The sequence below is a fragment of the Leopardus geoffroyi genome, chromosome B4 (genome assembly GCF_018350155.1).
Source record: "Leopardus geoffroyi isolate Oge1 chromosome B4, O.geoffroyi_Oge1_pat1.0, whole genome shotgun sequence".
NCBI lineage: Eukaryota > Metazoa > Chordata > Mammalia > Carnivora > Felidae > Leopardus > Leopardus geoffroyi.
Window position 1 is genome coordinate 42,959,883 of NC_059341.1, and position 12,381 is coordinate 42,972,263.

The 12,381-nt window shown below is 36.6% G+C and overlaps 1 protein-coding gene across 8 annotated transcripts in view; it reads left to right on the forward strand.

Annotated features, from left to right (window-relative positions):
* Nucleotides 1–12,381, forward strand: part of RIMKLB (ribosomal modification protein rimK like family member B) — a 70,519-nt gene that overhangs the window by 54,611 nt on the left and 3,527 nt on the right. For 6 of the 8 annotated variants that reach the window (XM_045462582.1, XM_045462581.1, XM_045462576.1 and 3 more), the window contains 5 exons: nt 50–253; nt 4,283–8,178; nt 8,675–8,887; nt 11,054–11,131; nt 11,580–11,743. In XM_045462582.1, the coding sequence (XP_045318538.1) occupies nt 50–253; nt 4,283–4,746 (668 nt within the window). In that variant the 3' untranslated portion in view covers nt 4,747–8,178; nt 8,675–8,887; nt 11,054–11,131; nt 11,580–11,743. The remainder of the gene's footprint in view (nt 1–49; nt 254–4,282; nt 8,179–8,674; nt 8,888–11,053; nt 11,132–11,579; nt 11,744–12,381) is intronic. The other 2 variants (XM_045462575.1, XM_045462577.1) reach the window with 2 other exon arrangements.

A 12,381-nucleotide genomic window follows, 5' to 3' on the forward strand; every position in this document is an offset into this window, starting at 1 on the left:
TTCGCAGTTTAATGACTTACATGTGTTTTTTATTCTTTTTCATTCATAGGCAAAGCTGTTTTCTTGGCTCGAGATAAGCACCATTTGGCTGATCTAAGCCATCTTATTCGCCATGAAGCTCCATACCTGTTCCAGAAGTACGTTAAAGAGTCTCATGGACGGGATGTGCGTGTCATTGTTGTGGGAGGCCGTGTGGTTGGCACCATGTTACGTTGTTCAACGGATGGAAGGATGCAAAGTAACTGCTCACTAGGTAAAAACAATGCATGCGTCTTTCTAGTATATATAATATTATTACAGCTTTTCCAGCGAGTGTTCATATATAATTACAGATCTTTTTACTTAGTAAGTTGAAAAATATTATCTTTCACCTTTCACATATAACTATGATCAGTAGCCGTACCTTGAATATAGTAAATATACTTTTGAGTTGTTTTTCTAGTAGTAAAATTGGATTTGTCTGAGTCCTAAATTTTGAGATCTTCCTGCTGAAGTGCCTCAGAGTTTAGTCTGAGCTTTTCTTCTTTAATGTTTATTTCACTTTCTTATACTTCACTTTCTTAGTCATCCGATCTGGCTCATGGTTTTAAATACCATGTATGTGTTGTGATTTTCACATTTATATCTGTAATTTAGGCTTTCTTCCTGAACTCCAGGTACATATAAATAACTGCCTACTCAGTAGTATCTCCATGTAGTTGTCCAACAGACATTTTAATCTTGACCCAAACTGGTCAAATATTTATTGTTAAAGTATGATGCACATACTAGTTTTAGGTGTACAACCCAGGGATTTAGGTGTACAGCCCAGTGCTCTGTCCCCATATGTTATTATAATGTTATTGACTATATTCCTTTTGCTATACTTTTCATCTTCATGGCTTGTTTATTTTGTAACTGGAAGTTGTACCACTTCATCCCCTTCACCTGTTTTATCCCCCTTCATCCTCTCCCCTCTGGTAACCAGATTGTTTAGAGGCCTTTTTTATATGAGCATTCTCTTATATTCAGTTTTAACAGTAATGCCAACTACCATCTCTTCGGTGCTGGTACAGTAGTCAGTGCTTTATGACTATTAACTTCTTTAGATATTGCTAGGTATTGTTAGTATTCCCATTTTACAGATGAGGAGGGCCCAGAACAGTAAGTAACTTGCTCAAGATAACAGATCTAATAATGGTGCCGCCAGGATGCAAATATACTGTTTGGCTCCAGAGTTGTCCTCTTAACCACTCTTGAATATGTTGATTTCCAAAATTGGAAAATTACATGGAAGCTATGCAGATATCTAGATTTTCAAGTACATGACATGAATTTAATCATTTTTTAAAACTGTTAAGCTCTGTCCCTTCATATTCTTAATGTTTTTTTAACTGTAATATGATCTCAGGGGCGCCTAAGTGGTTCAGTTGGTTTAAGTGTCTGACTTGATTTCGGCCCAGGTCATGATCTCAGGGTTCATGAGTTTGAGCCCCACGTTGGACTTTTCTGCTGACAGAGCAGAGCCTACTTGGGATTCTCTCTCTGCCCGCCCCCCACTCGCGTTCACTCACACACTCTGTCTCAAAAAAGTAATTAAAAAACCATTATACAATATCTCAGTTAAGTGAAGTTACATACATATATCTTAGATAATTATGGTTATTCCTGGAAATAAGCTTTCAAGCTATTTTTTTCAAAGACTGTTTTGGTTTTTCCGTAATGAATAGTTTTTGTTGACTGTAAAACATTTTATTGATTGATTGATTTTTTTAAAGATTTTATTTTTTGGAAGGCACCTGGGTGGCTCAGTCGGTTAAGCCTGCAACTTTGGTTCAAGTCGTAATCTCACAGTTTGAGAGTTCGAGCCCTAAGTTGGACTCTGTGCTGACAGCATGAAGCCTGGAGCCTGCTTGGGATTCTGTGTCTCCCTTTCTCTGCCCCTCACCTGCTCATACTCTATCTCTCAAAAAGTAAATAAACATTTAGATTTTATTTATTTATTTATTTATTTTTTAAGTAATCTCTGCACCCAATGTCAGGCTTGAATTCACAAACCCGAGGACAAGAGTCACATGGTCTGCCAACTGAGCCAGCCAAGCACCCCCCGTTTTTTAAAGTTTCTTGATCATTTTTTTGGTTACCTTAGTGGCTCAGTTCGTTAAATGTCTCTCTCTCTCTTTTTAAAAAGTTTATTTATTTTTGAGAGAGATAAGAGTGTGAATGGGGGAGGGGCAAAGAGAGAGAGACGGAACCTGAGGCAGGGTACAGGCTCCATGGTGTCAGCACAGAGCCCCACAGAGGGCTCAGACTCACGAGGCATAAGATCGTGACCTGAGCCTAAGTCGGACTCTTAACTGACTGATCTACTCTGGGGCCCCAAGCGTCTAACTCTTGATTTCAGCTCAGGTTATGATCTCATGGTTCATGGGATGGAGCCCCTAGTCGCACACTGCACTAACAGTGTGGAGCCTGCTTGGGATTCCCTCTCTCCCCTTCTCTATGCTCCTCTCCTGCTTGCATGCACTTGCTGTCACTCTCTGTCCCAAAATAAATGAAAAAACTTAAAACAAAACAAAACTTGTTATTCATTTTTGATCAAGGTTATATAACATTTTGATTTTATTTGATGTATTGGGGAATTTTCAGTCTTACCTTCTGGCACTCTATAGGTAAGGTAACATCAGAATAAAGGATAGCTAAACAAAACTCCACTTTGAACCTATCTGGTCCTAGTTCTTTTTGTAGTAGTAGCGCTTTTATCACCTTTCCGATCTCTTCCATAATAATAATTGGCCTGTTTGTTTGCTGCTGCTTGAAGCAGTGTTGGTAATTTATCATTTGCTTAGAAATTTTCCATTTGTTTTAGATTTCAGATTTTTTTGCCAGGTTCTTTAGATGATTGCTTGTGCTTATTTGAATCTCTCCTTTGTCTGCAGTTTTGTCTTTGGTATCATTCATAATCTTGTCAAATAACATTTGGATTTTTTTGTCCTTTCTATTTTTCTATTCTATTCATTCAACTTTCTGTCTTTACTGAATCTCTCTTCTTAGTTTCTTACTTTATAAGTAATTTCTTCTTGCTAATTCAAAATAAAAGTTTTGGTATGAAGTGATTTTATACATGTTTTCATTTCCCTGTAATTTAGGGGATCAGTGTTGCAATTTCTAAGTCCTTAATAAATCTTTTGGTTACTTAAATCATTAATTTATAATTTCTGTTTTTCTTGGGTTATTGTCAGAGAATGTTGCCTGTAAAAAGTGTTTTTAAATTTGTTAAGGTTTTTTTGTTTGTTTCCTGGGACAAGCACATGATTATTTGTCAGTATTTGATAAAGGAAAAAATGTGTATATCGGTATATACTATATTCAAGAGATATAAGGCTATGAAGTCAAGTTTGTTTTTGCCTTTGTCCCTTATCTCTTTGTCCATTCCTTTAGTTTTCAAAAAATGTTTTCATTTAATACAGCCTGTAATTAAATTTTGTCTTTCATTCCGGTCTGACTAGTTTCCACTTTTTCCATGGGAAATTTCAGTTCGTTTTTAATGTTATTGCTCATACAGTTTATTTAATTCCTTCAGTTTGATTTTGTGTTTATTATTTAAATTGCTTCTTCCTCTTTTTTCTTTTCCAACTTCTGTGGTTTGTAAGGTACCATTAATTCCATTTCCACCCTTGTTCCCAAACTCAGTCAATGTGGATGCTCATCCATGGTTTTACATTCCATTAACAGTTAACTTCTGTGTCCCTGTGTTCAAATCAGACATACATTTTCTGCTATTTGGAAGATAACAGTTTTGTCTACTTTGTTTTCTGTTCTTCTCTGCCTTCATAAAAATATAAAGTCTGTGATGTACCTTCACCTCTATCCGTATTATTGCAAGTAAGATAGGTTTCTGTGGAAGCTGAATGCCGTCTTCAGAAAAAAATTGCGTATGGCACCTTTGCTTTCACTACTGATTTAAAAGAGTGTGTTGTGAGATTGAGCCCTGAGCGCTGAGTGTGGAGCCTGTTTAAGATTCTCTGTCTCTGGGGTGCCTGGAGGGCTCAGTCGGTTAAGCATCCACCTTCAGTTCAGGTGGTGATCTCGAGTTTCATGAGCTCAAGCCCCACGTTGGGCTCTGTGCTGAGAGCTCAGAGCCTGGAGCTTGCTTCTGATTCTGTGTTTCCCTCTCTGCCTCTCCTCCACGCATGCTCTGTCTCTCTCTCAAAAATAAATTAGAAAAAAAAAAACTAAAAATGGTGTTTTTACTCTAAAAATGTATCATTTTGGCAACTTATTTTGTTTCTTTTTTTGCCAGGTGGTGTGGGGATGATGTGCTCCTTGAGTGAACAAGGGAAGCAGCTAGCTATCCAGGTGTCTAATATCCTGGGGATGGATGTGTGTGGCATTGACCTATTGATGAAAGATGACGGCTCCTTCTGTGTCTGCGAGGCCAATGCAAATGTAGGTTTCATCGCCTTTGATAAGGCTTGTAATCTAGATGTAGCTGGTATCATAGCGGACTATGCCGCCTCCCTCCTGCCCTCTGGCCGGCTCACCCGGCGTATGTCCCTGCTCTCCGTGGTGTCCACGGCCAGTGAGACTAGTGAGCCGGAGCTGGGTCCCCCAGCCAGCACTGCTGTCGACAACATGAGCGCAAGTTCCAGCTCTGTTGACAGCGACCCTGAAAGCACGGAGCGAGAGCTACTCACCAAGCTCCCAGGGGGCCTATTCAACATGAACCAGCTGCTAGCCAATGAAATCAAACTCCTGGTGGAGTGACTCCACCGGTAAATAATTAACCAACAAAACCCTTGTAAAACTCACTTTCTTTTTCTTCTTTTTTTCCCCTTTCTTTCTTTCCTTTTTTTTTTTTTTTAAACCAACTTGCAATGCTGTTCATGGAAGGTACTCAGGAAGATGAGAAAATTGAGTAGGATTAGTTAGGAGAGAAGACAGGGGAGAGAGATAGACCTCTGCTATTAAGATGTTACTGACTTTTGTTTACGGATAGTGCAGATAGGCAGAAGAGGTGAGATACAGAAACACATCAGGCTCTTATAGTTAACCTTTTAATCACTCAAAAATGTGTATGCTCTCAGACCATCAAGAACACACAGTTTTTTTTCATGGTCCCTTGCTTTTGCTTTTGTATAGTTGCCACAAAATTGAGAGTAGGATAACTTCACATTGTGTTGCAAAGATTTGTGATGAGGGAGGAAAATAATCTACCTAAATTATAGGAATTTTTTTATACAAGTCTGAAAATTCTGCCTTTACCATATTAACTAGCAACTTTATGTCCGTAGTTTATGAAATCTTGAAGAGCTATTTTGCTGGGATTTATAATTTTTGTGCTTCGGTTTTTCCCTTCATTTGGGTGGGAGGGCAGTATTAATATAACCCAATAAAGGTTTTTTCTAATGACAAAATTGGCATTTTTGCATGATAAAAGGGAAATGAACAGTATTGCAATGTCTGGTACACAAGATGACATTTACTCCAATGTAGATAAAATTACACTAGTTTAAAATATGTGCATTGACTTGTATTTGTTAGTGTTTTAATCTTTTTTGAAAGATATATGCTCTGTTAATGTTGCAGTTTTTTTTAATACATGCTAGTCTAACATTCCCTGATCTATGCCTGCATCTTTAACAATGGCCAAAGTGAAGAAAGTGCTACCTTTTTTGTTAACAAGACACTGACTTGAAACATGTGCATTTAAAGCCTTTTATTTTTTCCTTTTTTTTTTTTTTTGGTGGTTGGGCATTTAAAGTATAAGGACAAGGAAAAATATTTTTGGGGGGCAAATCAAGGGTCTATGAGTTCTTTAGTATAAAGCTGAAGTGATTTATAATACCAGCATTATATATTTGCATTTTTCACATTTTAGGAGGGAGTATATATGTGTGTGTGTGCACGCATGCATGTGTATGTGTTTTGCTTTTTGTTTCACCAAACAATCAAAAAAGATAGATTCTAGAAAATGGAGCATGATGGGGAAACAGTTTTTACTTTAAAAAACAGATAAGTTGTTTTAATAACTATACTCCACTGGGGTAGAGGTACTCACTAAAGACATAAAGAGAATAGATGCTTCTTAGGCCTTTTTATGTATATGTATGTTGTTTGGTTTTTTCTTTGGTTCTAGACTGTTCAGTGTATGATTTATTCAAGGCTACATGCTTTTCTATGCTTCTGGCTGTGCATTTTCTCCTGTTACATGTAGGTTTGAGGGTGGGGTGGACTGGACATTTTTGTTTGGGGACTTACTTAGCAGTATTAAGTCTCTTATAGCCCAACTCTGAAGCCTTCAATACTGTCCATTCTTTATATTCCTTTAATTTCTGAATTTATAAGATCCCCAAAATGGCATATAATACGAGCCTTTGAAACAGGGGTAAATCTATTTGAATAATGAGTTTGGAAGGTGTGTTAAGAAATGGAGATGCTCCAGAGCTCAACGTAATTTTTTTAAACAGCAAGTTCCATCTCACTACAATCCTCTGAAGCTTTTACCCGAGTCCTTTCTTGCCTCTCCAGTGCTTTTTTCCTTCAGATGGACCTTAAACATAATTATCTTGGACACTACTAGAGAGACTTCGAGGCAATAATAAAAGATCAGTATTAACCAGCTCTAACAGAGGTTTGATCATGCTTGTACAGTTTTTCCCCGTTTTAAAAAGGAATGTAATAAAAGTTGTTTTTTTCCATAGAATTAAATAATATTAAAATTGAGTGAAAGGTTGATTGTTGACAAATAGAATAGTACCTCTAATCTGTGCAGTGTCTCATTTCACCTCAGAAAAAGATAATAAGAGGATTTTCTAATTTATTTTAGGATATTCTCATCTCCTATAAAAGAATTTGACTTGCCTAGAGTTATTGTGGGCCTTACATACATATATAAGTACCTCTGTCTCATTAACAAAAAGAAATACATGGTACTTCTTTCACTGAATGACCATAGGAGGATGCATAATATTTGGCATAGAGAGGTAAATGAGGGAGAAAGAACTGCTTAATTAAGTCATTATTCATATGTTTGTGTAGAGACCATCTGGTTGTCACATAAATTATGACACATTAAATAGTTACATATAACATGTATATAGATTTATGAATTTTATAACATAAATAGAACACCCTCTCTATTTGATGAAAAACTCAGGGTTTGTGTTGGGTTGGATAAGGCACTAGGAAAAATGTAGATAGACTTTAAAATTTTTTTTACCAAACTAACCAACTATATCATAAGAATTATCTGAGATTATTTCACCTTTAGTTTTATTCACTACTGATTGATCTTTTGTGCATTCACAGTATATTAAAACATAGCTTTACCAACCTATTTCTGGATCGTACACTCACATATTAAAAGGAAAAGGGTAGGAATGGTCATCTTAGACTTTAAAACATGGGTATCTTCTTGAACTCACTCAAAAATTAAGGTAAAGAATATGAACAGATCATTCTGGAAGAACCCAAATGAAACATCCCAGATATTGAAGTGAAAGTTAAATATATTTTCTTATTGTTTAACAACTTTTGTATTATCATTGCTATTATGAGAGGTAAAAATGTATATTTATCAAATATGTATAAGTCTTATCATGCCCAAATCTGAATTATTGTAAAATTGTGTATTGTTAAAATTGTAATTCTTAATTGTATTTTAAAAGTAATTCTGATATTGTTTTTATGTTACCTGTGATGAAAACTGGACTATGCACACACATACACACACATACACAAATATGAACGATTCCATTTAAAATTTTTAATAGTTTTTTTTCTTTTTTTGGTGCCTAATAATTGATTGGTCATTTCTGCTGGCTTTTACTCCACTGAACTTTGAAATCTTTCTGTATATGCTATCAATAAGAAAATATGCTGGAACATTAGAAAAATCCATCAAGAGACTTGCTTTCATCAAGCACTTTATCAGACTTTTGAGAAGGTATCGAAGGCATTGAAAGAAGTAATTGACTTTCAAAATCATCTCTTCTTTTTCTCAAGAGGAAAACGATGGAAAAACAAAATCTCTTCATTCAGTGAATCCCCAGTTTGGGGTCTGGGGAGCTTAGAGACGTTGTGAAATCAAATCTTGTGTTACATTTTTCTCCTGGCTCACTCTTTTTGAGAAGGTTTATGGGCTATATGGCTGGTGAGACACGATCCCCTCCTAAGAAAATGTAGGTGCTCAGACAGGTAACCTCTGCTGCTACTGTTTTTATTTGTTTGTTTGTTTGTTTAATTTCATTTAAAATTTGTTTTTGTTGTATTAGGATATCTTAAAATGTAATATATTGCAGGATTTATAACCAGGTTCACTGCTTTCTTTCTTTTTTTTTTTTCTTAAAAAAAAAAAACAAAACAAAGTTTCATTTAAGATACATTTAGGCGCCTTTGAAGCTTGGATTTTGGAATGTTTCAGTAGTGGACAGAAATCTGCTGTTGGAATCTTCTAGTCTTCCAGGTTTAATTTGAAATGTTTTTAGTTTTGTTTTGGATTTTTGTGTGGTATTTTATTTCCTTTATCAGTGCCCTTTTGCCATGCTGTTTTGGGGTGGCTGCCTAACTCTAGTGAAAATTCTTTCTATATTAACGAAAGTTTGGTGTTTTAAATTCCTTAATGTTTTGCATTTTTAAAAATTGTTTTTAAAGAAATATTCTAACTGCTTGCACTGTTACTGTTCTTTGCCAGCCTTTTCAGGAGCCAAAAAAACAAAAACAAACAAACAAAAAAATACCCAGAGAAAAAACTTTCCTTCTTCCCCCTTCCTGATGATGAGTGAGAAGTATTGAGAACTTTCGGGGTCAGTGCCCTTCTAAACTCCCCTTCCCCCAATAATGCAGCTGTATAATGAATGGTAAATGCAGCGGTTTGGATTCAGGCACAGCCCCAGCCTGCTTGCAGGTAATTTGACTCTCCTTTCTTTCCATCGCAAGGCTAACCTTACTTTCTTTTTAAAAAATTTTCTTTCTTTATGTACTTTAACGGCAACTGTGGGTTTGTAAAAACTCTTGTTTAAAAAAAAGAAACAAAACGCATATCTAACAGATAATTTGATTAAAGAAGAACTTTTGGGGGTAAAGTTTGAGTTGGTTGGGATGAACTCAGGACTTTGGGGATTTACTTTAGCCATTTAGATAACTCCATTCCTTGCATATATGTCTATAATTATTTCAGAGTGTGACTTTTTTGGCTTTGTTTTTGTTTTGGGTTTGTTTGTTTCTTCCATTGTGCTACTCTGGCTTAAGCTTTTTCAGGGGTTGGTGTTCCGAATACAGTGAGCTCACAGTATAAAGACATCAATTAGGAGTTGCCAGGTATGGAAAACTAGAGTTTTGAAAAGGTAAAATTAGGTTCTAGGTTATATATATGGTAAAAACTCATCATAGTCTTGAGTTGGTCTTAGTGCTTCTCTTTCTGTGACATCATTATAAAAGTGAAAAGGAATGATGAGACAAAGATAATAGAAAGCATTTCAGTTATTTAAGGAACAGTGTGACTCAGAACTAATGATTTTAGCATTTCTAAGATGCTAGTTCTAACAAAGATAGATGTGAGCAGCTTGAGGTTATCATAATGGTTTAAACAGTAAAAAATTACAGATTTGCAAAGATCGGAGGGCATTTCTGAAGCACAAATCATTAAGCACATTAACCAAGGCTATAAAACAAACTTAGTGGCAGGAATAGGAGTTATCCATTTTAATAGCCTTCCCATTAGCTAATGTAGTAGCCTCTTCTCTGTCTACCCCAGTCCACCTACCCTTTCCTCCTTTCTCCTGTCTTTCCTAAAGTTTTAGTTCTAATATGAGTTATTATCATTGGGGAGAAAAATCCTCTTTCTACTAGACAGCGGTCAGGAACTTTTCAAGATATACTTCTGCGTAATTTTATTCTGTGGCTTTAGACGTATATCCGACGAGGCTTTAAGTTCACTAGTTAGCTAATAGGAAAATCCTGGCTTGTAATGCATTCTACAGCTGAAGGCATAAAATAAATCATTAACCTGTTTTGTGCTTCAGTTCACCCATAACCAGATAGGACCAGTCTCTCCCCTAAACATCTTAAGAGAAAAGTATTTATCTGTTGAACTGAAATTTACTAACAATGGAATCCCAGCTGCCTCCTGCAGGAATTTGTGATATATACTTAAAAAGGCTTGTACCAGAGAACTTTGTTCTCTTGCTATAAGAATGGCCAGCATTAGAATGTGTGGACTATGTGATTGTATGGGACGTGGAGAATTTAACAGTCTCCATTCTGTTATCCCCATGAAGATCACTGACTTGTTAAGAATGATCTTGCTTTCAGATTTCACTATATACAAACTTACTAGCTGGGCCTTATATAGCGTATATACCTGGCTGCTGTTGTGGGGTTTGGGAACATGAGGGGTGGGTGAATTGTTGTTGTTTTAGGTTTCAGTCAGACAGACATCACTGTGCCCCAGTTCCCAGAAGCACAGCAGGCCTCTAGGAGCATCCGTGGGAACGGCGCAGTCCTGACATCACCAACTCTCCTGCTCAGGCTCATCCCATATACAGAGGTCAAAGGGTGGGGTTTGAGATCGGGGGAAGGAATGAGAAAGTAGAAACAATGTTGCTGCAGTGCCACTGTTGACTAGCCTTTGGTGCTTATGTCTGTTTGTTTTATTTTTTATGTTGGCAAAACTGTATTTTGGGGTAAAGGTAGTGGGAGGGTGGAACAAAAACAAGCCATTAATTACTGTTATTACTGTTCATTATTGGATACTGTTCTTTAGTAGCTAGTGCAGAATAAACTTTTAACCTAGACCCTCAGTGACAAAAAGAATGGGAATAGAAATGATATTCAGGAATTTAACAAACCGAAAACATTTATGTTGTGTTAGTTTCCAGTTCTACAACTGCTATTACATTTGTCACTCTGTCTCCCTTTTTTGGCCTAATTTTTTTGTGTATGTATAGAGTTTGAGGAAATGTGCATTTGTGATTAGTCCTTTTAAAAGGACTTAATGAATTTATTACTCTTTTGCAAAAGATATACCCAGTGCTTATATGGGCATACAAATGCTACCCTATTTTAAATGTAGGTGGCGTATGTGTTCGTGTTTTAATGTATTCAGAGCCATTGGGCAATAAGCAGTCCAGAACATTGAAAACTCATGCAGGTAAAGCACCTAACACCTTTAGTTTCTAGAATTACTTTAAAAAACGCCTTTATTGCTGCATCTTCCACAGTTCTTTTGAAAGTTTCTGAACTTAAAATTTGTAGGAGCTGTAAACTACCTAGTTAAAATTTTAAGTTGCACACTTATTCATAAGATTGTAGAGATAGGTGAAGAAGTTAAGTGTAACAAAAGAAATGGCTCTTGAGATGGCAGCTGCCAAGCATCTAAATCTTTCCACTTAAAAAGAATTCCCAGCTTAGCATGAATATTGATCATACTTGTTTGATTTTCCGTGATTGGGACTTTTGTTGTTTTGACTTTGGTGGGGAGGACTTGGGGGAACAGTGAGGAAGCTTGTGCACATGTGAAAATATGAAATGTTAAAGGAAGTTTTCAGTTTAATCTGAATAGTAAGCAAGAACTTTTTCTATATACCCTTCTGCTGCAGCAGAGAAATAAACTGGTAGGTGGCAGCAGAAGAAGGAATTCTTCAGATTGATGGCTACTGAAAGAATCTCCATAGGACAAGAGATAGAGCATAACATATCAATTGAAGCAAAGGGGGCAAATAATGGAAACAGGACAAAAACTTTTGGATTTTCACTCTGAATGGTAAGTTATTTTCAACTAAAAATGTGTTTTTAGTCTGATAGTGGGATAGTGGTGTTATATACCATTGTAGTATGTAATCATAAATGGCCCTGTAGGCCTTTGCCTTAGGATAAATTTGGCCTAACTTAGGGTCCTATCACTTTTTACTTCGGGGTGGGGGGGGAAATTAGGGCACCTGGGTGGTTCAGTCGGTTGAGTGTCTGACTCTTGACTTCAGCTCAGGTCACGATCTCACCATTTGTGAGATTGATCACCACGCTGGCCTCCTCACTGACAGCCCAGAGCCTGCTTGAGATTGGTCCTCTCTCCTCTCTCTCTGACCTCCCCTGCTCACATGCTCGCTCAATGCACTCTCTCTCTCTCTCTTGCTCTCTCTCTCAAAAATAAATAAACATTAAAAAAATAGCAATGTGTAAAATTAGGGGTCTCTCCCCAGTATATTGATATATATGACCTTTTCCCCAGCTTTATTGAGGTATAATTGACAAAATTGTGTTTTTAAAGCATACAATGTGATAATTTGATAGGTATATACATTGTAAAATTCTCTCTCATCAAGTTATCAACACATCCACTATGTGAACCTTAAAGATGGCAAAAATTACGTGTCTCACAGTGAGTCAGATTTTTAGAAAATC